Genomic DNA, 26909 nt, shown 5'->3' on the forward strand with positions numbered 1-26909 from the left:
CACTTTTTAACATGGATCAAAGCATTATATAATAAACCCAAAGCCTATATAAAATATGCTGGATACAAATCTGAAGCCTTTAATATCGAAAGAGGTACCCGACAGGGTTGCCCATTATCTCCCTTATTATTTGCCCTTATACTCGAACCCATGGCCCAATACATCAGAACAAACCAAACTATAACTGGCATTGAAGTAGGAGGTATTACACACAAATTATGTATATTTGCAGACGATATATTACTTTTTCTATCATCACCACAGGTCTCTGGTCCTAACTTAATACCAGCTCTTGATGGATTTGCAGCCCTATCCGGCCTTATGATTAATCCTAAGAAATGCCTAGTGCTTAATATTTCACTCACAAACATGGAATTGATCCCGGCTAGGGCTGCACTCCCATTCACATGGGCAGAAAAATCAATCCCATATCTTGGAATTCATTTAACAGCATCTCATTCTGACTTATTCTCAACCAATTATCCTCCTGTATTAAGACAGATCACAAATCTAATAAAACAATGGTCGCAACTTCCTTTATCCTGGATAGGGAAGATTAATGCAATCAAAATGACTATTCTACCCAAATTGCTTTATCTATTCAGAGTCCTCCCTATTCCAATTCCTTCCTATTTTTTGAGAATAGTACAAAAAAGAGCAACTTCGTTTATATGGGGATCTTCTAAACCACGTATACCTATACACACACTACATCTTCCCAAAAATAAAGGAGGCCTGGGATACCCTAATTTTACTAACTACTACAGAGCAGCACATTTGGCCAGTCTGTCCAAATACCATGCAAAACAGGAAATCCCATTATGGGTATTTATAGAGGCTTCAGAAAATGACCCTCTATTAATATCAAATTTATTATGGCTTGATCCTAAAGACCGCTTTAAAATTCATAATCCCATAACTAAACACTTCTTATCTCTCTGGGATAAACTAAAAACCAAATATCAGTTACAATCTCCACACAATCCTCTCCTTTCTTTTATCAGAAATCCGGCCTTTTATCCGGCATGGATCTACCCAAATTCTTTTAAAGCTTGGACAACATCAGGCATTCAGACACTAAATGACTTCATAGCATCTAAATCATTCCTTTCATTCCCATCGCTTAGAGAAAAATATGATCTACCAAACTCTGAGATATTTAGATATCTCCAAATCAAAAATTTCTATACACCATTCCTAAAGGGGGATACACCATTATCCCAATTATCCATTTTTGAATCAATCTGTACAAAAGATCCATTTGCTAAAGGTACAATTTCATCACTTTATAATCAATTATATGGAGTAGCAAATCTTAATAGACCCTCTTACGTTCAGAGGTGGGAGGAGGACCTGGGACGAACTTTAGAAGACACGGACTGGTCTAATATATGGCTCACATCTAAGTCATCTTCACCCAACATCTTGGCACTGGAGACAAATTATAAAGTCCTAACTCGCTGGTACCTTGTACCCGCTAGAGTGGCAAAATATTCACCTAATACCTCAGCTCTTTGTTTTCGAGGATGCCCAGAAATAGGCACATATTTACACATATGGTGGACGTGCCCAGTAATCCAAACCTTCTGGAAGGAAGTCTTCGTGATTGCATCTAAAATATTTAAAAAAATAATACAACCAGATCCATATTTAACTTTACTTAATCTAAAACCGGAATGGTTAACACTCTCTCAATTCAAACTTATGATCCAACTAATAACGGCTGCAAAACAAACAGTGGCCAAGGCATGGAAATCTCCTACATTGGTACTAGCAGAAACAATTCACAGAATGAATAATACAATGTCCCATGCTAAGATGGTAGCCATCGATCAAAATCAAATTCCAAAATTTGAAAAACTTTGGCATCCTTGGATAAAACAACAGTTCCTGTCAAATTTCAATGACTCTGTCCTGTTGCCATGGTAACAGATTAAATGACTTACAGAGACACCCATTCTAAGGCTTCAAAGAGAACTAAAAAGAATAATAAACTGACGAGCGGGACAACCTTGTGGACCATACCTCTACCTTTCAACCCTTTTTCTTCTTTCTCTTTCCTTTTCTCCACCTTACGATTAAAGCTCATTATCAGAATTTATTTGACTTATATACACTCTACTTGTAAACAATATGTATAGTAGGTATAAATCATTTAAATACCTACAAAAGTAACTAAGGAAATGATATATATCTTTAATTTAGGTTTACGTGAACCCAATGTTTAATATTTGAAATTTCATGATATTTACCTATATAAACCCTACTGTAAAACAATGAGCTTACTTTATAGATCCTTGTAAACTTACTTTATGTATCTTTATGTATCTTTATAACATTGTATACTCAATAAACTTCTTTTGACAAGGAAAAACAAGTCAAAAGGTCAGTAATGCATAGTAGCTGTATGGGATCAGGCATAAGCTAAGTTAATGAACAAGCCAACAAGTCAGTAACAAGTTTTATGGGATATATACTAGCACATTTCGACATAACACTGTAGGGGGCTATTAGAAAAAAAAGTGTCAGACTTTACAACAATCATGTACAGGAACTTGGAATAATTTTCTTCTGTAAATACCATAAATTAAAATAGAACCCTAGTCAGAAAATTAGGTCTTGCTAGGTCACTGCAGGCTGACCCTTTTTGCATGTATAGCTATCTATTATGTGTTTGAGTCATTTGTTAAATGGGGTTTCATTATGTAGTTTTAGGGGTTGCATGAAAAACAGATCCCCGCCTTAGGTCATACTTATGTAGAAACTCACAAACTTTCAAGCAAACTCGCAAACTTTAAAGCATGTATTGCCACCCAGTCATCCTATTTCATAGCTATGCTATATCTACTATACTATGTCATGTATATAGGCAACATTGAGGTTCTGCATAATGGTGTGGTCTTTTGTTCCATCCTAATGATTTAATCCTACTTCTGTATTTGCTGGACAATGTCCATGAATGTCCACGATTCACAGTAAGTAAGTGTAGTGACCAAGATGGAACTATGATCAGACAGCTGGGTCTTAATTCTTTTGCAGTCGGTCTCTTTGTTTACTTTCTATCCTGGAGGTTGCTACCTCTCAGATTGTCCAACAAATTTAATTGTTAGCTTTTCCCACAGTTCTCTATAAAAGATCCAGTTTTAAATAGTAGGCAATAAGAAAGTGCTGGGGTCTGAACCTGACACTTGCATAGACATATTAACAAAATGTTTCTATTTATACAGTATATAAATGAATGTCCAATTTAAACCCAAAGACATTTTGCCACAAAACAAATAGAGAAAAATCTACACCGCACACCATACAAGCCCAGCATGTAATAAATGATAGCAGCCTCAGTCTAACTCCATCCAGGCCACTCCTCCAACATTTTTCGCCCCACCGACGGGGCTTAGTCACAGAAGAAAGGATTTTTCTCTCAGGGCCGATCCTGAGTGGGGTGCACGGGGTGCAGTGCACCTAGGCGCCACAGAGGTGGGGGCGCTTAAGCGCCAGAGTGCAACCCTCCTCCTCTCCTTGTCCATAGGCGGCTCTCTCTGTCGGTCACCGCCGGCTCTATTTGTTCTGTGGATTACATGGAGTCAGGGCGGACTACTATCTTGATCTGCACCCTCAGTGGAACACACCAAATGAAGGACATAGCTGCCAGAGTGGAGAACCTAAAGTTGGTTTAGGTTCCCAAAGACATTTTGGTTTGTAATGCATAAATCCAATAGCCTTATCTGGCCAGTACACCATGTTTATTTATAGGCACTTTTTCTTTTATCTAAAGCTTGATGTACTGTATGCCCCCATGTTTTTGTAAGAAGTGTTTGGAATGAACTAATGGACTAGATAAAGGACTGTTCAAATCTGTAATATGGGCTATCCTTCTTTTCAGAATTCTGGTAGTGCAGTCAACATACTGGAGATGGCAAATAATACATGTACAATAAATATTATACTCAATAAATCTGATATTATGTTTCACACAAAAAACCCTTCACAAAAAGCCATTTGGGGTTATTTACGAAAAGCAAATCCACTTTGCACTGCAAGTGCACTTGAAAGTGCATTGAAAGTGCACTTGGAAGTGCACTTGGAAGTGCAGTCGCTCTAAATCTAAGGGGTAGATCTGAAATGAGGGGAAGCTCTGCTGACTTTATCATCCAATTATGTGCAAGCTAAAATACTGTTTTTTATTTTCCTTGCATGTCCCCCTCGGATCTACAGCGACTTTAATTCCAAGCGCACTTGCAGTGCAAAGTGGATTTTCCTTTAGTAAATAACCCCCATTGAGTATGGTGATCTATTGTATCTGACTCAAACTCAGAGACAGCATGGTTTTCTACTAATTGGCAGCCTTCTGACTTTTGCATTCCACCAGCTGATATGCACAGTGTTTCTACATATTGCACTTACATGTATTACATAGCCATCTATTAGAACACTGGTGTGAGAACTCCAATTAATTAAATACTTGAATAAACATTATAATTTATACCTATGGGGTACCATTTCTAGGGTGATAGCAAGAAGATGGAAGATGCCAGCACGTATTTATCCCTTCCATCCACTCGTCATCAAATGGACACTAAGGGCTCAACATTCAGCAGAAGCAACAGCAGCTCTGGAGGGTTGTCTGTTAGCTCACGTGATTCTTTTTCAATTTCAACCCTTGTATGTTCTACCAAACTGACACAAAATGGTAAGTCCATTACAACACTGCTTAGACTTTTTTTTCTTTTGTATTGGCAGCGGTAAACCATACATGACATAGGAACACTCTAGGCAGGTTTGCCCTGCACTTTATTCAGCTAGGTGGCAAACAAATACCTTTTTAATTTAGGAGGGCTTTGTGCAGCAAGTCTGTATTAAAAAAACAAACAAAACATCAGCTGAGCAGAAAATCTGCCTGTCCTGACTAACAGGGTGCCACAAGTTGGGTTCCTTTAAATCAAACAGGCAGCACTTTTTATGTTCTGTCAGCAGTCAGCCTTTTGACATACTGTAGCAACTAGCTTGTACAGCAGAGAGATAGAGTCCTGAGCATCAGTCAGCTTGCATTTAAAAAAAGCCTTCAAAAAGCTGAGACTAATAATGAGATCTGGCAATCAGGTAAGATGTGGACCTAGGAATGGGGCTTTTCCCACACAGACCTCTACAACTCCCCCCCGGGCTCCAGGAGCAAGGCAGAACTTTTTAAGATTCTGGGAAAAGTTATGTTTTCTCCACATTAGTCAGAAACCCTGGAGCTCTTCACCAATTGTTGCCTCTAAATGTTAAACAAAAAAAAAACATCCTATGGCAGTCAATGTAGGGTGTATGCTTTCTTCCGCTGACCCCTAAAGTAAAGGGCATTTCTTACTTTTCTTACATAGGTGGTCTGTGGGAAAATGCAGAGAGACAGTTAGAAAATGTAATTGATGGTGCAAACAAAGCTATGGTTAGCGAGAATAATGCTCCTAACATTGGTTGTCAGTGGGAAAAATGTACTTTACGTTGGTGTTAAGTAAGAAATATGTGCCTTACATTGGTGATCTTTGGAAAGGAAGAAACCCTTTTACAATGCTGGTCAATAGGAAAAATGCTGAATTCTTACTACTGACCACCAGTGTAAGGGGCATTCTACCTCCCTCAGACCCCCTAAGTAAAAATACTTTTTTTTTACATTGGCATTTAGTGGGAAAATATAGCGAGCTACCTTTGGTATCCATAACAATACTTAAGACTGAGAGCAACAGAAACATCCTCCATCTGCTACACCAGCATCTATGACTCTGCTAGAGGTGATGGAACTATTCGGGCACCACCTAGCAGGGTATCAATATGCTTCACTGTGCCTGATCTCATATACAGTGTATCACTCTGCTGCTGGCTGTACCTGATGCTGATGCACATTTTCCCTAAAAAAAAAAAAAAAAAAGAGAAAAGATTAATGAATAACCAAATGAAAAATGAATAATAAAAAGTCACCTCTTCTCAATAATCACCAGATTACCACAAACACATTGGATACTTTAAATGACATTTGTGCTTACTACAAATTCATTTAACACTTATGTAGGCTAGAAAGTAATTTTAAATTTTAGGAATCAAACACTTGTGAAAATGTTGCTTTCATGCTGATTTATGAGGGCAAAAACCTGACACGATCTCATCTAAATGTTATGCTAACAATTTATAACAGATTTTTTTTTTCTGTGTGCATTGTGCTTGAACAACAAAGTTCTCCTAACTACAAAAGCAATCTTTGTCCTTGAATTTTACTTTTCCCTTTTGTTAAATACAAAATGCGCCTGTGTGATATTTAGTGATATGGTGCTGAAGCTCTGCAAATTATGCAAAAGTTGCATTGGGAAAAAATTACACAAAAGTACAAATAAAATATATACATTATCTAAAAAACATTACCTTATGATAAGTGAAAGAATAGAACATATTCAGAGCAACACCTAGTAAGACATAATATAGCAATAATACTATGCTGCTTTAGTACTGGCATATTACAACATTTTGTCTACATTACAACTGTACTTTTTATGTGCTTTATATATTTCTTTAATGTGCAGTTCTACAAATCAGAGGCATACATCTTTATATGTGTTTTTTCTTTTTAATAATTTCTTATTACAGTTGGTCTTCTTGGACTTTTAAAATGGCGCATGAAGCCAGAATTGCTGCAGGAAAACTTGGAAAAACTGAAAATTGTGGATGGAGAAGAAGTTGTAAAAGTATGTAAACATACAATCTGGTCCAAAAGTCGGACAGGTCCCATGCCAAGCCAGACCTATAGTTTTGTAATTTGCAAAACTCATACTCCATGGTGATTTAAGAGCTCCAGTTCACATGGGCTTTAAAGTATACCTAAAGCCAAAACCTTTCGGTGTCAACTGAAAAAAATACTTTTTTCCTTTACTTTCTATCTCAATGATGATAGTCTTTTAGACAGAAAGAGAGGAAGAATCTTCAGTGACATAGACAGCAATATTATTGTTTATGTAACATAGGCATCATAACATTTTTTTATACTGGTCCTCTGCTTTCAGACAATATTTATTGTTTTAGGTTTCATAAGCCAAAAATGCACTTTTTTTTATGTGTGAAAAAAAATGCTTTGGCAGCAAAGGAGTTAGAAGGTTAGAAGTTTTCAAGGGTCAATACAGTGTTTTTATTTATTTATTTATTTATTTATATGGGGGAAGGGCAATCACATGTCAATCAGAAGTGTGTATGCAAAGTTATTAACTCCCCATCATGGGCTTATCTTTACAAGTGAACAATTACATTTTTTTACATATTGTGTAGTGAAGTGTAATTTTATATGAGGTGATTTATGTGTCAGATTTCTTGTCCTTTTAACCACTTGCCGACCAGCCGCCGCAGTTATACTGCTGCAAGGTGGCTTGGTTGCGCGAATCGCCGTACCGGCACGGCGGTTCATGCACTAGCTTCTGTGGGCATGTGTGCACACTGATTGGCCAGCGGGACAGCCAATCAGTGGGTCTGGTGGACTCGATGTCCGCCAGCCGCTTGCAAACGTTCCCCGCAGGGACAGAACAGGGATCTGCCAAAATAAACAAGGCAGATCTCCATTCTGACGGGGATAACAGTAAGATCTTGTCTTTCTGCTATGCAGGAAGATGAATCTCTGTGTTAACCCAGGCAGCCCATCCCCCATACAGTTAGTAAAAAAACCCAGGGAACACAGTTAACCCCTTGATCGCCCCTGATGTTAACCCCTTCCCTGCCAGTGTCATTAGTACAATGTCAGTCATATTTTTAGCACTGATCACTGTAATAATGTCACTGGTTCCCAAAAAAGTGTCAAAAATGTCAGTTAGGTGTCCGATCTGTCCGCTGCAATGTTGCAGTCCTGCTAAAAATCCCTAACATTACTAGTAAAAAAATAAATAATAAAAATGCCATAAATCTATCCCCTATTTTGTAGACGCTATAACTTTTGCGCAAACCAATCTATATATGCTTATTGGAGTTTTCCTGACGGCTCCATGGCAACACAGCTGGGGTATAGGCTCTGCCCCCCCCCATGCCTCCAAGACTTAACTCATATAAATTTGAGCCCACCTACAGCCTCAGCGTTCTCCTTTTTTCCTCCTATGCGCAAGACCTAGGTGTGCTCCTCTACCTGGCTGGTCTAAAGGGCTGGCCGTCCGTCCATGCGTGTGGATTAGGCTGGATACAGTCCCTGGTGTCTCAGCTAATTTGCCCATAATCCAGGAATCCCTGCTGCTGGTCCTCGGGGCGGCTTTTATCAGGGCTAACAGCCTTGTCTGGGGTCCGCTGGGTCCATGTAAAGTGTGCAGCGGTGTTGGCAGAGTCTCCCCTATGCACGCGCACCCGCGCTGTAGCGGTGTTTACGGTCTGGTGACGGAAGATAGGTGAGCTAAATTTGAAAACTGCTTTGTATCCAAATGAATGCTGCATTGCTGGGTATTGTGCCTTGCTCCCTGCAGCCACTATGCATGGCCTGAGCTCCTCCACAGGGAGTACTCTGCATAACAGGTACACAGAGTAACACTTTGTCTGTTCACACATGGCAATAACCTGTTGGTGGCTTCTCATGTTTGCTTTATGTTTGCTTTTGCTCATGTTGTGCCATTAATGCCAACCCCCTCAAAAGACCAGCATTTCCAGAGGAGGTAGAGGAGTCACCTGTGGATGACTACTGGGCCAGCCATGGCCTGTTGAGGTATGGGGTATCCTTTTATATTTCTATGTGCTCTCCAGTTTTTCATAAAAAAAAAAACAGGGGGGGAGGGGAGCATGTTTATGAGGTCTACAATTCCCCTGGTTTGTGTACATTGCAGACTATTAGCAAATTCCTAACTTATTGTTGCTGTTCTGAACAAAATTTTTCATTATGTCCCGATTCCTGGCAGAGCAAGGTTTAGCTCATTAACCACCTGGTGAATCAGGGCTGTAGATGGAGGCTTCAGTCTCCCTCTAGCAGTGGTTAACCCCTTAAGGTTTGTTACTAAACAAACTATTTTACTGTATTTAATTATTTTTATGGGCTGGTTTCTTAATTGGCATGCAAAACCCTGTGGAAAGGTTATCTATTGGTAATTACCAGTCTCAGAACCAACAACCCTCTTCAGGCTCTTTAATAAAGAAGATGTGGATGAACATGACTGTGTGAATCTTGCTTTAATTAAGCAACCAGAGATTAGGATGATGATACCTAACAGGTTGTCTTATTTATTAAACAAGTGACCAATACACTCAAAGGAGTTATTCCCACTTACCCTGTGAAGGGGTTCAATTCTTTGGCAAGGAGCAGTCTCATAGCTTTCCCAAGCAAACATCCCTCTTCAGACTCTAGAAGAGGAATACAGGGATGGGCATGACAGTATGTATCCCACTTGCTCAAGCAGCCAGGGATAAGGATGACACAATAGGATGTCACATTCAATAAACACATTGTCAATACACTCTAAAGGAGTGGTTTCTGCTCACCCTTTGAAAGGGTTATCTGCTCTGGCAATGAGAAGCTGCCTAGCCATACCAAGCAAAACAGCCCATTTTCCGAATTTCCGAATGGACATGACTGCATGAATTCTGCTTTGTTCAAGCAACCAAGGATAAAGATAACGACACCTAACAGGTTGTCAAATTCATTAAGCCTGTGGTCAATACACTCTAAAGGAGTGTTTTCACTCACCCTGTGAAAAAGTTACCGAGCAGTCTCCAATCTGCTTCAGATTCTTCCAAAGAGAAGACAGACGAACATGACTACAAGAATGTTACCTTGTTCAAGCAACCTAGGCTAAGGATGATGACAACACCTAACCAGTTGTCACATTCATTAAGCATGTGGTCAATACTCTGTGGAGGGGTCATATATGGTGCCAATGAGTAGTCTCTGAACCTCCTCAGGCAAATTAGCCTTGTCAGCTTCTTCCCAAGTAGAGGTGAATAAACATGTGATTCCTACTTTGTTCAGGCAGGCTGTGATTAAGATGATGGTGACCAAGTTTTAACAATTAAGCATTAGGGTTAAGACACTCTAAAGGAATTGCTGAATTCATCTTCGGCAAGGGCCATCTATTCTGGCAATATCCAGTCTTCTTTTCAGGGCCTTCTCTAGCCAATCAATCCACTTCAGTTTCCTCTGAACAGGAAGATGAGGACGACCTTTGTCCAGATTGGTAAGGTTGGTAAAATGCCTTTGAGTAGAAGTGAAGCTTTGGAAATATTTTAATTACCTCCACAGGACAGCTTGGCAATGTCCATATGTTAGATGGATCAGGTGCTCGTTTTACAAGATTGGAGTACGTTGTCTCAGCAGGATGTCAAAGTTATGCCCTTTTGAACTGAAAGATGTCCAGGGGTTGGGATTACCCCTCTGGTCAGTGTGTGTCCCTTGTGGGATTGGCCATATACATGACCTTACCATCAGAAGATGTTGTGGCCTTCAAGGACAAAGGCTATCACTGCATTTTTGTTGATCGTAGAAGGTCAAGCCTAAATTTAATAGTGGTCGGTTTGGCTTCCTGCCTCAAGATGAATGTTTGCTGAGTTAAAGGAGTTAAACTCAAGAGTCAGTTTCCACGCTCACTCTCATTCCAGAGAGCTTGGCTTCTGCATTTCTGGCTGGGAGTCCAGGAAAAACTGGGAATCTAACGCATAAACCAAGAAGTCAGTAAAGAGTTCCACGTCAGGATGCTTTCTGTTATTTTGGGATTGTGCCACCCATACATGCCTTATGGGCACTATGTGGCTCCTCTGTGGACATAGGTACGGCTTTGATGATTGACACGTAGTCCATTAAGGCAAGCATTTTAGGCCATATTTGGAGATCTTTCATCCTTCACGTCTCAGATTGAGCCATAGTAATTGCCTTGCTCCAGCAGCTCAGGTAGGCTCATTTTAACTCTCGCTCCCATTCAAGTCGGGTTTCTGGACCAGTGGCCTAAACTTATGGTTGAAGAAACGAAATCATCTGCAATGTTCTGGGGTAAACCTGTCCTGGTAAAGTTGGACAGCTCAACGACTGTGGTCTACATCTGGAAACAAGGCTCGGTCTCTCCCTTCTGAAGGAGGTTTCTCTAATTCTAAAATCTGTCCAAGTCAATCTTCTGCAGCTATCTGCTGCCTATGTGCCTGGTCAGAAGAATCTTCAGGCAAACTATTTGTCCAGCACAAGTCTGGACGACAATGAATGGTCTAGACTACTGCGAGGCTTAGAGAACTAACAGAGCTTGGTATTTTTCTTCCAGAGGTAGACCGGTCACATCCCCAGTCAACACCAAGTTTCTGAAGTTCCATTCCAGGGCCCAGAATCTGCAAGCAATCAGGGTGGAGGTGCTGACTGCAGAGTGGATCTCCAAGACAGCTTATGTCTTTCTGCTGCTCCCTCTGATTCTCAGCTTCCAGCTGAGGCTGTGTAGGAGGAAGGTGACAGTTCTGGGGATAATCCCAGATTGGTCAAAGGGGCCGTGGTACCCTTTGCTCATCCTTATAAGTGTCCAGGATTGACTCCTTCTGTATGTAAGATCAAATCTTCCCCAAGGTCCCATTCATCCAGCATCCAACAGGCTCAGGCTTATGGCCTGGGTCTAGAGAGGCAGAGGCTAATGGATTTGAATGCTCTGTGAAGATTGTAAATACTCTTATGAAAACAAGAAAGGACTGCGCTAACCATGCCTATAGTAGAATATGGCATAAATTCCCAGTATTATTGCTGATCAAGATTTTACGCTGGACTCTTCAGAAGTCTGTTCTGAAATGCCTACAGGCATGGCTTGATTTAGGTCTATGCGTAAGTATGCTATAGGCACACATTTCGGCTATCTCACCGGCATACAGTGGGCATCCAACACCTAATTATACTGTTTTTCAAGATGAAATTTGGTTGAAACCTCGAATTGTTTCTGAAATGGGATCTCCTATTGCTGTTGGACATTATTGCATAAGATGCCTTCAATCACCCTGTGGTACCTTTCACTGAAAACTTCTTTACCGGTGGCAATAACATCAGTCATAAGAGAGTCAGCATTGGTGACTTTGGGATTTAAAGAACCCATACTCGCATACTTCCCAGACAGGGTGGTACTCATGCCAATGTTTGAATTTTGTGCCTGAACTGACCTTCAGAGTCCATATCACACAAAAGGTTGTCCTTCTACGTTCCTTTTGGGGAGTACTCAAGAAATTAGCTCATTGGATATGGGCCAAGCTTTAAAATGTTTAATCAAGATGACTTCTGCCATCAGGAAGTTGGGACATCTGTTTGTCATACCAGGTGGAACACATAATGATTTTACGGCTTCCAGCAAGATTATTGCCTCTTGGTTGGTAAAGCTTATCTCCTTGGCCTACAAGTTGAAAGGGTTGGCCGAGAATCATGGCACCCTTCACTAGAAGGGTCTCAACCTTGAGAGTGGCAGCAGGCCGAGTGTCTGAAACTTTCTGCAAGGCAGCTACGTGGGCACCAAAATATTCATATTCATGGCTTAATGACAATTGAGTTTGGCAGAGGCATCCTGGCTTCTGTTTTTTTAGTCAGAATTGAGGAGTGTGTAGCATTATCCCTCCCCTGGAGAATTTTAAGATAGGGGTAAGTGGCGCTACCTATAATGGGGTATCTATTGTGATCAGTTGTACTAAATATGTAATTAAGGGCTCCCGCTCAGCAGCAAGAAAAAACTTTTATGCATAAAAGTGTCCCCACTTCTTGTGTGAAAGGGATCTAATCTGTAGAAGTCCCCTCTACATTCTGTGTAGTAAACCAATTATTCATCAATACATAAAAGGTGAGAGCTCATAGACCCGACAAGCATATGTTCAATACCCTCCAACCATCCAAAAACGTTAATGTTGGTGATGGGAGGTGTATTAAATAATCAATACTCCATGTGGGTGATTAGTGAAAAAATATTATAAAATCATACGGGTGTGAGGATCTAGGCCACATATGAGAAAAAAAAAAAAAATATATATATATAGATAATTCCAAGAAAAAAACTCCAATTCCAAAAAAAAATATATAAATAAAATACAGTTCCAAAAATATATATGTGTATATAAAGTTCCAGCAAAGAAATGAATTTATAGTGTTCCAACAGTGTTCCAACAGTGTTCTTTATAATTGGTGACTTTCGTGCAGATAACCAGCTAGTATCCAGTGGCTTGCGGTGATCCCCACTCACCAGCTCCCTGCACCCCTGCAGGGGTAGTAGGCATGTAGTATTAAACCTTGGTATGGTGTCCTTGATTCCAGTGAGGTTGTTCCTGGGTACTCCCGCTCCAGACACAGAACCGATCCGTAGTATGGTCATCCATATAGGAAAGGAAACAGGGCTCCCGTAGTGTATTACGTTTTTAAAAATTCTTTATTAAAAAAATTGATTGCCCAACAACTCGGGCTAATATATAAAAGTAAATAAACTAAAAAACTAAAAAAACCAAACCAGAAAATCACACTGCGTATAATGGTAAGCGCAGAGAGAGCTCGTGGACGCCAAAGCCATCAGCTGAGCGGCGTGCGCCTCAGCTGCGTTCCACACTCTCTTCCGCTTCCGCGTGTGACGTAATCGCGTAGCTCCGACTTACGCGTTTCGTCATCGACGTTATCAAAGGCGTAGCTAGCGTACCTCATACTCAGCTATATGTAGGCAAGCGGGCATACCGAGTTTCCACATTGCTCCTCCCATGGGAGGATTGTTTGCTTGTATTACAGATCCTTTCCTAACGGGTTGGCTCATTGTGGTTAAGGGGTTTTAAAGAATTAATAAAGTATGAAACCTTATATCCCAGCTTGCCATCATAAGGGGCAGACATGTATATTAACACAATATGCTCTTATACAAGAATGATAAGGTTAATCCATGTACTGTTATCTTTCCGCCTCATTCAAACTATTCATTTGGGATATACCACTTCCTTAGTCCATAGAGCTGAATTATAAAATCATAGGGGAAACCAATGAAACCAGCATGGGGTGAGACCCCTATAGGTAGATTTTGTGTATTACCACTCCATGTCTAGAATGGTTAATTACGATTGCTAGATATCCCCACCATTCAGCCTTATCAATTTTACCATCCCCCGATCAGATTAATAACTAATGTAATAGGCTAAGGAGTAGGTATTATCATATATCGCCATTGTATATATATATATATATCGGGGACTTCATATTTTAGGAAACTAATCTCAATACCTGTATACAGGGTACCCCCTGTGCCCCAATCGGGTTTATAACAAAGGGGGACCATGTATATATATGTATCCCTATGAAGGGGATGAACTAATTACAAATCCTATATAAGACATGCACCCAAATACAGGGAAATGGATTATATCCAGATCAAAGGAGAGAAATTTAAATTAAATTCAAAATATAGGAATAGCAACACCTACAGAAAGAAGGGGGATGTGGGTCCTGGGACCCCTTATCTATTCCACCTCAGTGTGGTCATCTCTGTTTTAATATTTTATATGGGAGAGGAGTCTTTTATTACTTAACCTTCTACATTTTACCCTTTACCCCTGTTTAAAGGGGAATCGGTGGATGGACCTTTACCCCCAGGTTCTTCTATGTAGTCCCATTAGCCAGCTGTAAGGCCCCCATAGGTATAACTAGGTGGGCACCCCCACCCTCACCTACGGGTTGGCTATGAAGCAGTTATGGTCTATGTCTAAATTTAACCCCTTAGGGGCCAAAGATTGTAAACGATAGATCCACTCAGTTTTGTTTTTAGAGATAAGTATTAGTTTGTTGCTCCCTCTCCAGTGGTCTTCAACATGATCTATGCCATAGAATACAAGCCCTGTGGGGTCCCTCTGATGCACCTCATCAAAATGCCTCAATAGATGGTGCTTGGGGAACCCTTTCCTAATGTTATTGATGTGTTCCCTTATTCTGACAGCTAGAGGTCGAGTAGTTCTCCCCACGTACTGGAGGTGGCAAGGGCACTCTATGACATATGTCACATGCGTGCTCTGGCATGTGATTAATTTTTTTATTTTATATTGTTTGTGATCCACTGTGGACTTGAATGATTCTTTCTTTCTAGGTTGTGGTTTGCTGACCCTACAAGGTAGACATCTTCGACATTTGTAAAATCCCTTCAGACTGCTATTAATTTTTACCTGTTTCGGGGGGTCTATAGCATTATGTACTAGGTAGTTTCGGAGGCTGGGTGCTCTCCTGTACACAAATTTCGGTCTTCTGGGTAAGATTTTTGATAGTACTCTATCCTCTTGCAGTATTGGCCAGTACCTATTAATAATACGTTCCACATCCTTGTATTGGTTGTTGTATCCTGTGGTAAACAAAATCTCTCCTTGTTCTTTCTTTCTCTTGTTGTTTTTGTTAAATAGGATCTTCCTGTCCATTTTCGTTACCTCCAATTTGAATTTTTCTAGATTATTGGCTGCATACCCTTTTTCTTGGAATCTCTGAATAAGCATATCTGCTTGTTTTTCAAAATCTGCCGTTAGGTCACAGTTCCTGCGTAGGCGCATTAGTTGGCCCTTTGGGATATTCCCCTTCCATGGATGGTGGCAACTGGAAATGGGTATGTACCCGTTCCGGTCTGTATCTTTAAAAAAGGTGCGAGTATACAGGGATGTTCCTGACTTGAAAATTTCTAGATCTAAATACTCTATCCTCTGGGGGTCCCACTTTCCTGTAAACGTAATTCCATATTTGTTGACATTCAGTTGTTCAAGGAATTGCTCAAAAGTGTCCGGTGTTCCGTCCCATAGAATGATCAAGTCATCAATGTAGCGCCTGTACATCTTAACCTGAGGGATTTTACGGCTATAGATATATTCCTCTTCCCACATATTAAGGAACAGGTTCGCCACACTGGGGGCATAACGTGCCCCCATGGCTACACCTTTCGTTTGTACATAGTAGTTGCTATTGTACCAGAAATAATTGCATTCCATGGCCATCTTGAGCCCCTCTAGGATGTAGTTGATTTGCTGTTGTTTTATCCCGGTATTCTCATGCAACGCTTTTTCTACTCCCGCTAACCCATCTTGTTGAACAATGCTGGTGTAAAGCGAGTTTACATCTATGGTCGCCAGAATCCAGTTACCACCATCTTTGATTTCTTGCAGTTCCTGGATAAGTTGTTGACTATCCCGTAAGTAGGATTTTCCTTGTTGGACTAGTGGCTTCAGGTATTTGTCCAAATATTCTCCTAATCTTGAAAAAATGGAGTTGATCCCACTTATTATGGGCCTACCTTGTGGTTTGTGCATTCTTTTATGTATTTTTGGCGTATAATACATGACTGGGGTTTTAGTAGATTTTGAAAACAGGTATTCAGCTTCTTTTACATTTAGGATCCCCATTTTTTTCCCTTTCTCAATGAAGGTCTTCAATTTCTTCTCATATTTCTTCTTGGGGTTACTCTTTAGTTTCTTATAGGTATTTTCTACTTTTAGCAGATTTTCCATTTCCTCCTGGTAGTCCTTTTTGTTCAGGACATACAGTCCTCCCCCCTTATCCGCTGGTCTTATGACTACTTCATGTCGTTCCCCTATTTTCTTAATGGCATCCCAAACATGTTTTCCTTTTCTGTCCTTCCTTCTTAAGTTTCTTAGGTCTTCTTCCACCATCTTCTTGAATGCATTCAGGCATTGACTCCCTGGTGTTTTTGGGTTGTAGATGGAATTATTTTTTAGATTAGTTTGTATATACTCAGGAGCCTCCCGAGTATTGGCTTCTTGGTTTAGAGCAAAGTGTTTTTTGAGGTTGAGTTTCCTCATAAACTTCTGGAGGTCTATAAAAATTTCGAATTTATCTAACGTTTTTTCAGGGGCAAACTTGAGTCCCAAATCCAACACCCTGATTTCTTCAACTGAAAAAGTGGAGTTGCTAAGGTTAAAAATCCCTTTCCCTAATATACTCTCCTTCTTTTTCTTCCTACCTCCTCTCCTTCCTCTTGTCTGCCTCTTCTTTCCGGGTAACTTGGCATTGTGCCCCTGTTTCTTCCCTGGGTATGCTCCCACCCATTGTTGGGGTGTGTTCTCTCTCCGGGCTCTTGTCTTCCCATAGGGGTGGGGTCCCCTGTTCTCCTCTGTCCTCCTCTCCCTGATCCTACCCCATTCCCCCGTTGTCCTCTCCAGCCTGGGGTTCTGTAGGGGGCGCGGGTCTTCCATCTTCCTGGGGGTCTGTCCCGGTATCCTTCCCTGCGAAAATCCCTCTGTTCTTCGTATTCTCTCCCATAAGGAGGGTGCGAATAATGTGGATTGCTTAAGGGGGAGAATCTATTATAAGTGGGAACATTGTAGCTCCTGTTAGACGTTCTTTGATCTGAGGGTTCCCGGTAACTCACTCTCCTATAGGTGGGTGTATCTTCATACTGCAATCTTTGGCCCCTAAGGGGTTAAATTTAGACATAGACCTTAACTGCTTCATAGCCAACCCGTAGGTGAGGGTGGGGGTGCCCACCTAGTTATACCTATGGGGGCCTTACAGCTGGCTAATGGGACTACATAGAAGAACCTGGGGGTAAAGGTCCATCCACCGGTTCCCCCTTAAACAGGGGTAAAGGGTAAAATGTAGAAGGTTAAGTAATAAAAGACTCCTCTCCCATATAAAATATTAAAACAGAGATGACCACACTGAGGTGGAATAGATAAGGGGTCCCAGGACCCACATCCCCCTTCTTTCTGTAGGTGTTGCTATTCCTATATTTTGAATTTAATTTAAATTTCTCTCCTTTGATCTGGATATAATCCATTTCCCTGTATTTGGGTGCATGTCTTATATAGGATTTGTAATTAGTTCATCCCCTTCATAGGGATACATATATATACATGGTCCCCCTTTGTTATAAACCCGATTGGGGCACAGGGGGTACCCTGTATACAGGTATTGAGATTAGTTTCCTAAAATATGAAGTCCCCGATATATATATATATATACAATGGCGATATATGGTAATACCTACTCCTTAGTCTATTACATTAGTTATTAATCTGATCGGGGGATGGTAAAATTGATAAGGCTGAATGGTGGGGATATCTAGCAATCGTAATTAACCATTCTAGACATGGAGTGGTAATACACAAAATCTACCTATAGGGGTCTCACCCCATGCTGGCTTTATTGGTTTCCCCTATGATTTTATAATTCAGCTATATGGACTAAGGAAGTGGTATATCCCAAATGAATAGTTTGAATGAGGTGGAAAGATAACAGTACATGGATTAACCTTATCATTCTTGTATAAGAGCATATTGTGTTAATATACATGTCTGCCCCTTATGATGGCAAGCGGGGATATAAGGTTTCATACTTTATTAATTCTTTAAAACCCCTTAACCACAATGAGCCAACCTGTTAGGAAAGGATCTGTAATACAAGCAAACAATCCGCCCATGGGAGGAGCAATGTGGGAACTCGGTATGCCCGCTTGCCTACATATAGCTGAGTATGAGGTACGCTAGCTACGCCTTTGATAACGTCGATGACGAAACGCGTAAGGCGGAGCTACGCGATTACGTCACACGCGGAAGCGGAAGAGAGTGTGGAACGCAGCTGAGGCGCACGCCGCTCAGCTGATGGCTTTGGCGTCCACGAGCTCTCTCTGCGCTTACCATTATACGCAGTGTGATTTTCTGGCTTGGTTTTTTTAGTTTTTTAGTTTATTTACTTTTATATATTAGCCCGAGTTGTTGGGCAATCAATTTTTTTAATAAAGAATTTTTAAAAACGTAATACACCACGGGAGCCCTGTTTCCTTTCCTATGTGGATGACCATACTACGGATCGGTTCTGTGTCTGGAGCGGGAGTACCCAGGAACAACCTCACTGGAATCAAGGACACCATACCAAGGCTTAATACTACATGCCTACTACCCCTGCAGGGGTGCAGGGAGCTGGTGAGTGGGGATCCTTGAGGGGGAGCACCGCAAGTCACTGGATACTAGCTGGTTATCTGCACGAAAGTCACCAATTATAAAGAACACTGTTGGAACACTGTTGGAACACTATAAATTCATTTCTTTGCTGGAACTTTATATACACATATATATTTTTGGAACTGTATTTTATTTATATATTTTTTTTTTTGGAATTGGAGTTTTTTTTGTTGGAATTATCTATATATATATATATTTTTTTTTTTTTTCTCATATGTGGACTAGATCCTCACACCCGTATGATTTTATAATATTTTTTCACTATTTACCCACATGGAGTATTGATTATTTAATACACCTCCCATCACCAACATTAACGTTTTTGGATGATTGGAGGGTATTGAACATATGCTTGTCGGGTCTATGAGCTCTCACCTTTTATGTATTGATGAATAATTGGTTTACTACACAGAATGTAGAGGGGACTACTACAGATTAGATCCCTTTCACACAAGAGGTGGGGACACTTTTATGCATAAAAGTTTTTTCTTGCTGCTGAGCGGGAGCCCTTAATTACATATTTAGTACAACTGATCACAATAGATACCCCATTATAGGTAGCGCCACTTACCCCTAACTTAAAATTCTCCATACTATTAAACACCCTCTAGTAGGGTTGTTCAAGGGGAGGCTGCACACCTAAGTCCGTGAGCGCGGAAACCCTCCTCTATTCATTATCCCTCCCCTGTTTTGGCTAGTTAGTTCCCAGCTGTGTCGACATGGAACCGTCAGAAAAAAGGAAAATTGAAAAAAAAAAATTGAAATACTTACCGTAATTTTCCTTTCCTGATGAGCTCCGTGGCAGCACAGATCCCACCCAGCTTGGTAGGACTAGTTACAGATCGCTGAGGCTGTAGGTGGGCTCAAATTTATATGAGTTAAGTCCTGGAGGCATGGGGGGGCGGAGCCTATACCCCAGCTGTGCTGCCATGGAGCTCGTCAGGAAAGGAAAATTACAGTAAGTATTTGAATTCAATTTTATGTTTTCTTTTACCAAAAACATGTAGCAGAATACATTTTTGCCTAAATTGATGAAGAAATTAGATTTTTAAAATTTTTTATTGGGTATGTTTTATAGCAGAAAATAAAAAATATTGTTTTTTTTTTTTTAAATTGACGGCCTTTTTTGTTTATAGCACAAAAAATAAAAAACGCAGAGGTATTCAAATACCACCAAAAGAAAGCTCTATTTGTGGGAAAAAAAGAGATCAATTTTATTTGGGTACAGTGTCGAACGACAGCGCAATTGTCAGCTAAAATAACGCAGTGCCGTATCACAAAAAATGGCCTGGTTATTAGGGGGTAAAAATTTCGGGGCTGAAGTGATTAATGATATCTCACAAAATGAAACTATTGTGTAAAACAATAGAACTAACTTGCAAAACAGAATAAAAGTGTGTCTCTGCATTTTGTTGCCTTCAATAATTTAAATATTTCATCTGTAGTTTCTTCAGGACACCCTTGATGCTCTTTTCAATATCATGATGGAGCATTCCCATTCAAGCAAGTATGATATCCTTGTCTTCGATGCCCTGGTAAGACATTACATTTATAATTACTAAGTAACAAAGCTTATAGAAAGTTTGATGATTTCCAGTTAAATCCTATCTAAATTAGATGAGAGGCTATTACAGATAGAACGTTGTAAGCTTTTTTTCACAATGAGATTATTACTCTAGATAATTCCACAGGAATATTTGGTGTACGATAGTTGTTCATCATAATATCTGGCAAGCAAAGTGTTCCTAAACCCAAGAGCAAAAATGTAATATATTGCAGCTTACCAGCCCCTAATTTAGTTTTTGTTCTGCAGACTTTTAGTTTTTTTCTACTTGGTGATCCTGCTAGTAACATGCTTCCTGTCTTATGGTAAAAAAGCTCACTCATTGTACTGTATCTATGAAGAAGCAGTTTTGTAACCCTAGGACAGGAAATGTGTTAGGGCTATTATAGTATACATCCCCCTCTCTTGATCATCATAACATATGGGTAGGTGTACTGTACTCCACAAAGAACAGCCATGCTTGGGATTTCAGTGTAGCAGAAGAAGAGTGTACAGGTAGTTACAAGCTTACTGGATTTCTGGTGGGATCAACAGGTATTGTATTTTATATGCACCTGTTGCGCTGATGTAACAAAACACCTTCAATGTTATGTTTTTTACCCTATAGGTATTGTAAAAGAAAAACTCAGGAAGTGAAAGGGATTGGAAGCGCCACCTTCCCTTTCACTGACAGGGCTATGGCAGAGTGTCTTGCAGATCTTGTTACTGTCTGTCCCTCTGTAGTAGACAAGAGACATTTTAACAGTGCAATAGGGGCAGACAGCACTTTCAACATAGTATGTTCTATCAGGCAGTTTGCAGCGGAGTGAGTTGCCCAATGCTGCCTGTCAAGTTCTGGCACTTTGTGATATCACTTATTGGGAAAGGCGGCAGAAGAGGCTGGAATACTTATACAGCTATGCTGTCACCATAACAAACCATGACTGCAGTTGCCATGTGCCACAATGTGTGTCAGCATACTGCCAAAAGTAGGGGCACTCACTCCTCACACTGCATCTACTCCTTACTGGGTTTAGTTTCCTTCACAGAGATTTTTTCATGTACCATATATCCTATCTTTTACTATCAGCAGCATATATTTTTGCACTTGCCTCCACTGCACCAACACGTTTTTCAAACTCACATCCACTATACTAGCAAACACTTTGGCACTCACCATTACATGTATTTGGTGTGTACTGTTCATGGAAGCAGCCAACTGGAGACCGATAAGGTGCATGTTTTTTCAAACTGCAGATTCTGATGTGATTTAAACTTTATTCAGTTATGTCTCTGTTTGCATGTGGCCATGCCATATTAGTAAGTTGGTTAAGGGCTTTTTTTTAATCAGGTTTTAAAATCTATCTTTGTATACATTGAAAGCATTTTACCCTAGCTTTTCTACTGTATTCTAATTTATACCCCCCTTTCCTTAACATGAAATGTGGGAAATCCCCCTAATGGGAATACAATATAGTATAACTCAGATGAGAAAGGAATAAACGAAAAAGCTCCATTTATCTGCCCTCGCTATAGCTTTTTGGTTCATGCTGTTTTGTTAGGCCCAAGCTCTAATTCATAGAAGTCATGCTTTCCATACACTGCACTCCTAATAGCTCAAAAACCTGAAACAACTGTATGCAGTTTAGAATAAATTACTGTATACTATTATGCCGTGTACACACGAGCGGACTTTTCGACAGCAAAGGTCTGACGGAACGAATCCGCCGGACAATCTGATCCTGTGTGGGCTTCATCAGACCTTTGCTGTCGAAAAATCGTACGGACTTTAGATTTGGAACATGTTTTCAAATCTTTCCGACGGACTCGAGTCTTCTCATTTTTGGGATATGTCATGAAATGAGACAATTAAATAACTTCTGTTAGAAAAAGCTTTACTGTGCTATATAATGGGAACAGAGGCACCAGAAGAATCCTGACAAAAGCTCTAAACCATCCTCAATCTACTAATAAGGTGTTTTTAATGGTGTGTGTATTTAAATTGTGGGATTCGACCTGTTGGCTGGAAATTGTAAATATGAAGAATTAATGTGCAATATTTCTAACTTACTTGGCTAAAAATGAAAAATATATTTAAAGGAGAAGTATGGCCAAAGCTTTTTTGGCCATACTTCTCCTATGGATAACAGGAGTGCAGCTCGTTCTGCACTCCTGTGATCTGTTTTCAGCTCACGTCACTCAGCTGGTCCAGGCTTAGGAAAGATCCCAAGACTGCCAGCAGGTTCAGCCTCTCAGCGATCCACTGAGAGCCTAAACCAACCCCTACCACCCCCTCCACAGCCCAGCGCTCCAGTGAGTGCTGGGGGGGGGGGGACTAACAGTCACGGCTCTCTTCTCAGAGCGGAAGGGGAGGACTGAGCGATCAGCTGTGTTTGATCGCTCATTTCTCACTGCAGAGATTCCGGGGGACAGATGCAGCATCGGATTGATGCTGCATCCACCTAGGTGATTATAGATGTTTGTTGTTTTAAAACCCTGAACCTCTCTTTTAAGTATTTTATTTTTTGGCCCTGAATATAAATAGACATATACAAAATTACTTTTCATTCAAAAACGTGTAGGTTTGGTTTTAATCACTGTTTTATTATAGTTTAGTTGTATACTGATGTGTATCAAATAAATATTTGTATATTTTCCTTTATTCTTCTATTAGATTTACATCATAGGACTCATTGCAGATCGAAAATTTCAACATTTTAATACTGTATTGGAAGCATACATACAACAACATTTCAGTGCGACTTTGGCCTATAAGTAAGTTTAATCTTTTCTAACAATAATTTGCAAGGGTAAATGACTCAGGTGAATGAATGCTAGTTTGATGACCCATTTTATATCTTTACATTTCTGAATTCATTCTTGATCAATTTTTTTATCCACGTGACCTCCAGAAGATTTACCCCATTCACAGGGTTTGTCTTTAATAGTGATTGGACCCTGGGCAAAAAAATTATTGCCCCCCTCCCCCATGCAGTTTTGCTCTTGTTTCGATCAGTGGAAATGCTGATTTTTTTTTTTTTTACCGACTACCGATATAAAGAGGAGTTTCAACGCTGGCCACCAATGACCACTAATGTAATAGAAGCATTCACAGTGGCCACTAGTGTGAATGAAAGGATTCTACACCAAGTACCAATGTAATGAGAAGATTTACACTGACAACCAATGTAACTGAGATATTTAGCCTGCGTTCACATTTGTGTGTGTCGGGAACGCATGCAAAATCGCTTTCCTGACAACACAGAAACGTGCTGCCCTTTAGCAGATACACAGCAGTGCCATTAATTGTTAATTACACCCTCACACATCTGCTGACATGTGCCCTGGCACCGTGTGATTTTGAAAAAGGGTTTGGAACTTTCTTCCGCATGTGTAGCACATAGAGCTGCCCATTTAAATGAATGGGCTGCCCTATACATGACCTGCATCTTTATCTACCCTGTCAGTACACCTTTGCAATCCTTAAATCCATGCTAACCTCTGCACCCCAAACATCCCCCATCCTTCCCACTTGAATCCCCCTCCCCTTTAACTCTACCTGTCTCCTCTGCTCATCTTTGCACCCACCTTCCTTACCTCCATACATCCACTACTTGCTCACCTGTGCATCCCAAACTGTAATTCCTTCTCTGCCTACCTCTGTACACCCCACACTACCCCCCCCCCCCCCCCCCAATTTGCTTACCGTCGCAGAACATGCTGATGATAGGCTTAATGACCAGAGTTGTAGGCAGTGGACAGCATTCAGAATAGGTGATGGTGGATATGACCTCAGGGAGGCATGATATACATATGAACAGGGGCGTTGCTAGGTCTGCAAAAGATCTGGGGCTAGAGCCCATAGCAGCGGTCACCAACCTTTTTGCATACCCGCGCGGGGGTGGGTGGGGGGGCAGACTGGTGGTAAGCAATTTTTCATGGCCAATGGCTGGTGTTGGCACTTCAATCATCATGGCACTATGGTTGATATGGTGTCAGGGTGATTGAAGTGCATTATTTCTATTGTTACATTCTAATACAGTCAGGTCCATAAATATTGGGACATCGACACAATTCTAATCTTTTTGGCTCTATACACCACCAAATAGATAAAAAAAAAGGGAGGAAATAACGCGCTAGATTGTATATAGAAGCAGCAACTAAAAAAACATCTAATATCTCTATGGTAGAAAAACTTCAAAAAATAATAATAATAAAGTTGCGCTATAAACAGATATCATATTCATATGAAGGATCGTATATGGTATATATACACAAATATCTAAATGTGATATAGTGAACAGTAAATTATAACGTGAAAAAAATGCATCCACCTCCCAAATTGCAATAAATCAACCTATCATAATGTCCACAATAAGTTGCAAATGTAGCATAGAAGAATGTGTACACAGGTAAGTGAGTTCCAAAGTGGGAGATGATACAGGTGGAATGCTAGAAAGCTCCCTGAGGCATGGATAGTAAAGGATGGATCAGAGTGTCAGAGTGGTAATCTGTGTGTAGAGACCCTTACCAGAAAAGGTGGACCCCCTCCAGCGCAGGGTCATTTGAGCAGACAGATTACCCTCTGTGGGAGACTGTAGGACCTTCTGATGTCTGGTGTCTCCGGTCTCTGGATCACTTCAAATGATGGATGAAGGTGTCACACAGGGATACGGATAAAACCGGAAACGATAGCTTGTCTGACTCTGCAATGAAACCCACTCGGGCTCCAGGCCCCAAGTGGAAAAGCGAGAAGACAAGGGACGCTAATCGTGTAATAGATCGAAAGCGCTTTATTCGTAAAACATGTGGATAACCCACAAATGACATATACAAACAAATAGTAAAAAAGCTGGCTAGACAAACGAACAAACAAAACACCCGTGTGCCGGGGTCACATGTGGCGTGATGGCGTCTGAAATTTAGTGGGAAATCCACCTGCCTGTAAACCGTCTGATTTGTGACATGCCCACCAGGTGGAACTCAACTTTGTCAATGCTGCAGCGGCTATACATGCAGCAGAGGGCCATCAACGAGTACCTTTGCGAATACGGCACGACGACAGTCTCAGGCCGCCTCTGCTTTTTTTCTCCGCGCCAATGGCTGATCATTAAGGATGCATGCACTGTATTGTCACCATTTGAGAAGGCCACAAGGATGGTGAGCCGTGACAGTGCATGCATCAGTGACACAATCCCTGTTTTGTTCTCGCTGGAGCAGACTCTGCGTGGCATTACGGACAGGGCACTGGAGGCAGAGTAGCAGGAGGAAGAGGAGGACTTCCTTTCCTCTCAAGGCCCACTTTATCCAGACACCATCATTCCTATGTCACAGAACACACAGGAGGAGAGTTTCATAGGCTTCGTAGAAGAGGAAGACATGCGTCAATCTGTAAGCGTCAATTTGTAAGCGATGACTTTCCAGCCCCAGGACCCTTAGGAGTAGTGCGTGGCTGGGAGGAGGAAGTTCCAGATGCTGCTATCCTAAGTTACCCCAAGGAGTCTGCTTCTCAAGCCTCAGCAAATTTGAGGTGCATGGGCAACCTCATGCTTCAAAGCCTGCAAAAGGACCCACGAATACGTGGCATAAAGGAGAAGGATAATTACTGGTTGGCAACCCTCCTTGACCACCATTATAAGGGAAGGTCTCAGAACTCATCCCATCCCCACAGAGAGTGCAGAAGATAAAGGGGTTGATTTACTAAAGGCAAATCCACTTTGCACTACAAGTGCACTGCAAGTGCTCTTGGAAGTGCAGTCACTGTAGATCTAATGGGAAAATCTGAAATTAGGGGAAGCTCTGCTGATTTTATAATCTAATCATGTACAAGCAAAAATGCAATTTTTAAATTTTCCTTGCATGTCCCCCTCAGATCTACAGCGACTGCACTTCCAAGTGCACTTGCAGTGCACTTGCAGTGCAAAGGGGATTTGCCTTTAGTAAATAAACCCCCAAATTTCTTGAGGACAAGTTAAAGAGGATTTTATTGAATATTTTTCCTGACTCCAGTAGGTTACATTGTCGTGGAAAACGTAGTTTTGAGTCTTCTGTTGGTCAAGAGAGGAGCGTTGGGGAAGGCGTCCACCTAAGTTAGTGTCAGAAACCATGAAATCAGACCGAGACAGAAGTACAGTTAAATCACACTTGTTTAATAATAAAAGTAAAAAGAACAAACGGAACAGATCGTCAGCCAAGCCAGGAGTCAGGGATCAAAGTAGTAGAACAGCAAGCAGGATCTGTAGCCTGAAGGGATGTCAGCAAAGCCAGTCTTTAAACAGGAACGCAGGAGATAGTTTCCTGTGATGTGACCAAGGCGAAGGCAGAGCTTCTCTGGACTGGATGGTATAAGTAGGCAGGACTGATGAGCAGGATCAACAACAGCTGGGTAACTGTGGAGAGAGATTGGAGCTGGCAATTAACCGACAGCTGAGCAGCCAGCTATGAGAAGGAAGGGCTGAGCCTAGCCCTGACA

General features: G+C 40.9%; 1 protein-coding gene across 2 annotated transcripts in view; it reads left to right on the top strand.

Annotated features, from left to right (window-relative positions):
• The window catches only part of DOCK2 (dedicator of cytokinesis 2), a 475532-nt gene that overhangs the window by 168293 nt on the left and 280330 nt on the right, over window positions 1-26909 (top strand). For both annotated transcript variants that reach the window (XM_073620719.1, XM_073620720.1), the window contains exons 18-21: window positions 4507-4690; window positions 6619-6716; window positions 20340-20429; window positions 23112-23212. In XM_073620719.1, the coding sequence (XP_073476820.1) occupies window positions 4507-4690; window positions 6619-6716; window positions 20340-20429; window positions 23112-23212 (473 nt within the window). The remainder of the gene's footprint in view (window positions 1-4506; window positions 4691-6618; window positions 6717-20339; window positions 20430-23111; window positions 23213-26909) is intronic.

Source organism: Aquarana catesbeiana, linkage group LG03, assembly GCF_042186555.1.
Source record: "Aquarana catesbeiana isolate 2022-GZ linkage group LG03, ASM4218655v1, whole genome shotgun sequence".
In the NCBI taxonomy this organism is placed as follows: Eukaryota; Metazoa; Chordata; class Amphibia; order Anura; family Ranidae; genus Aquarana; species Aquarana catesbeiana.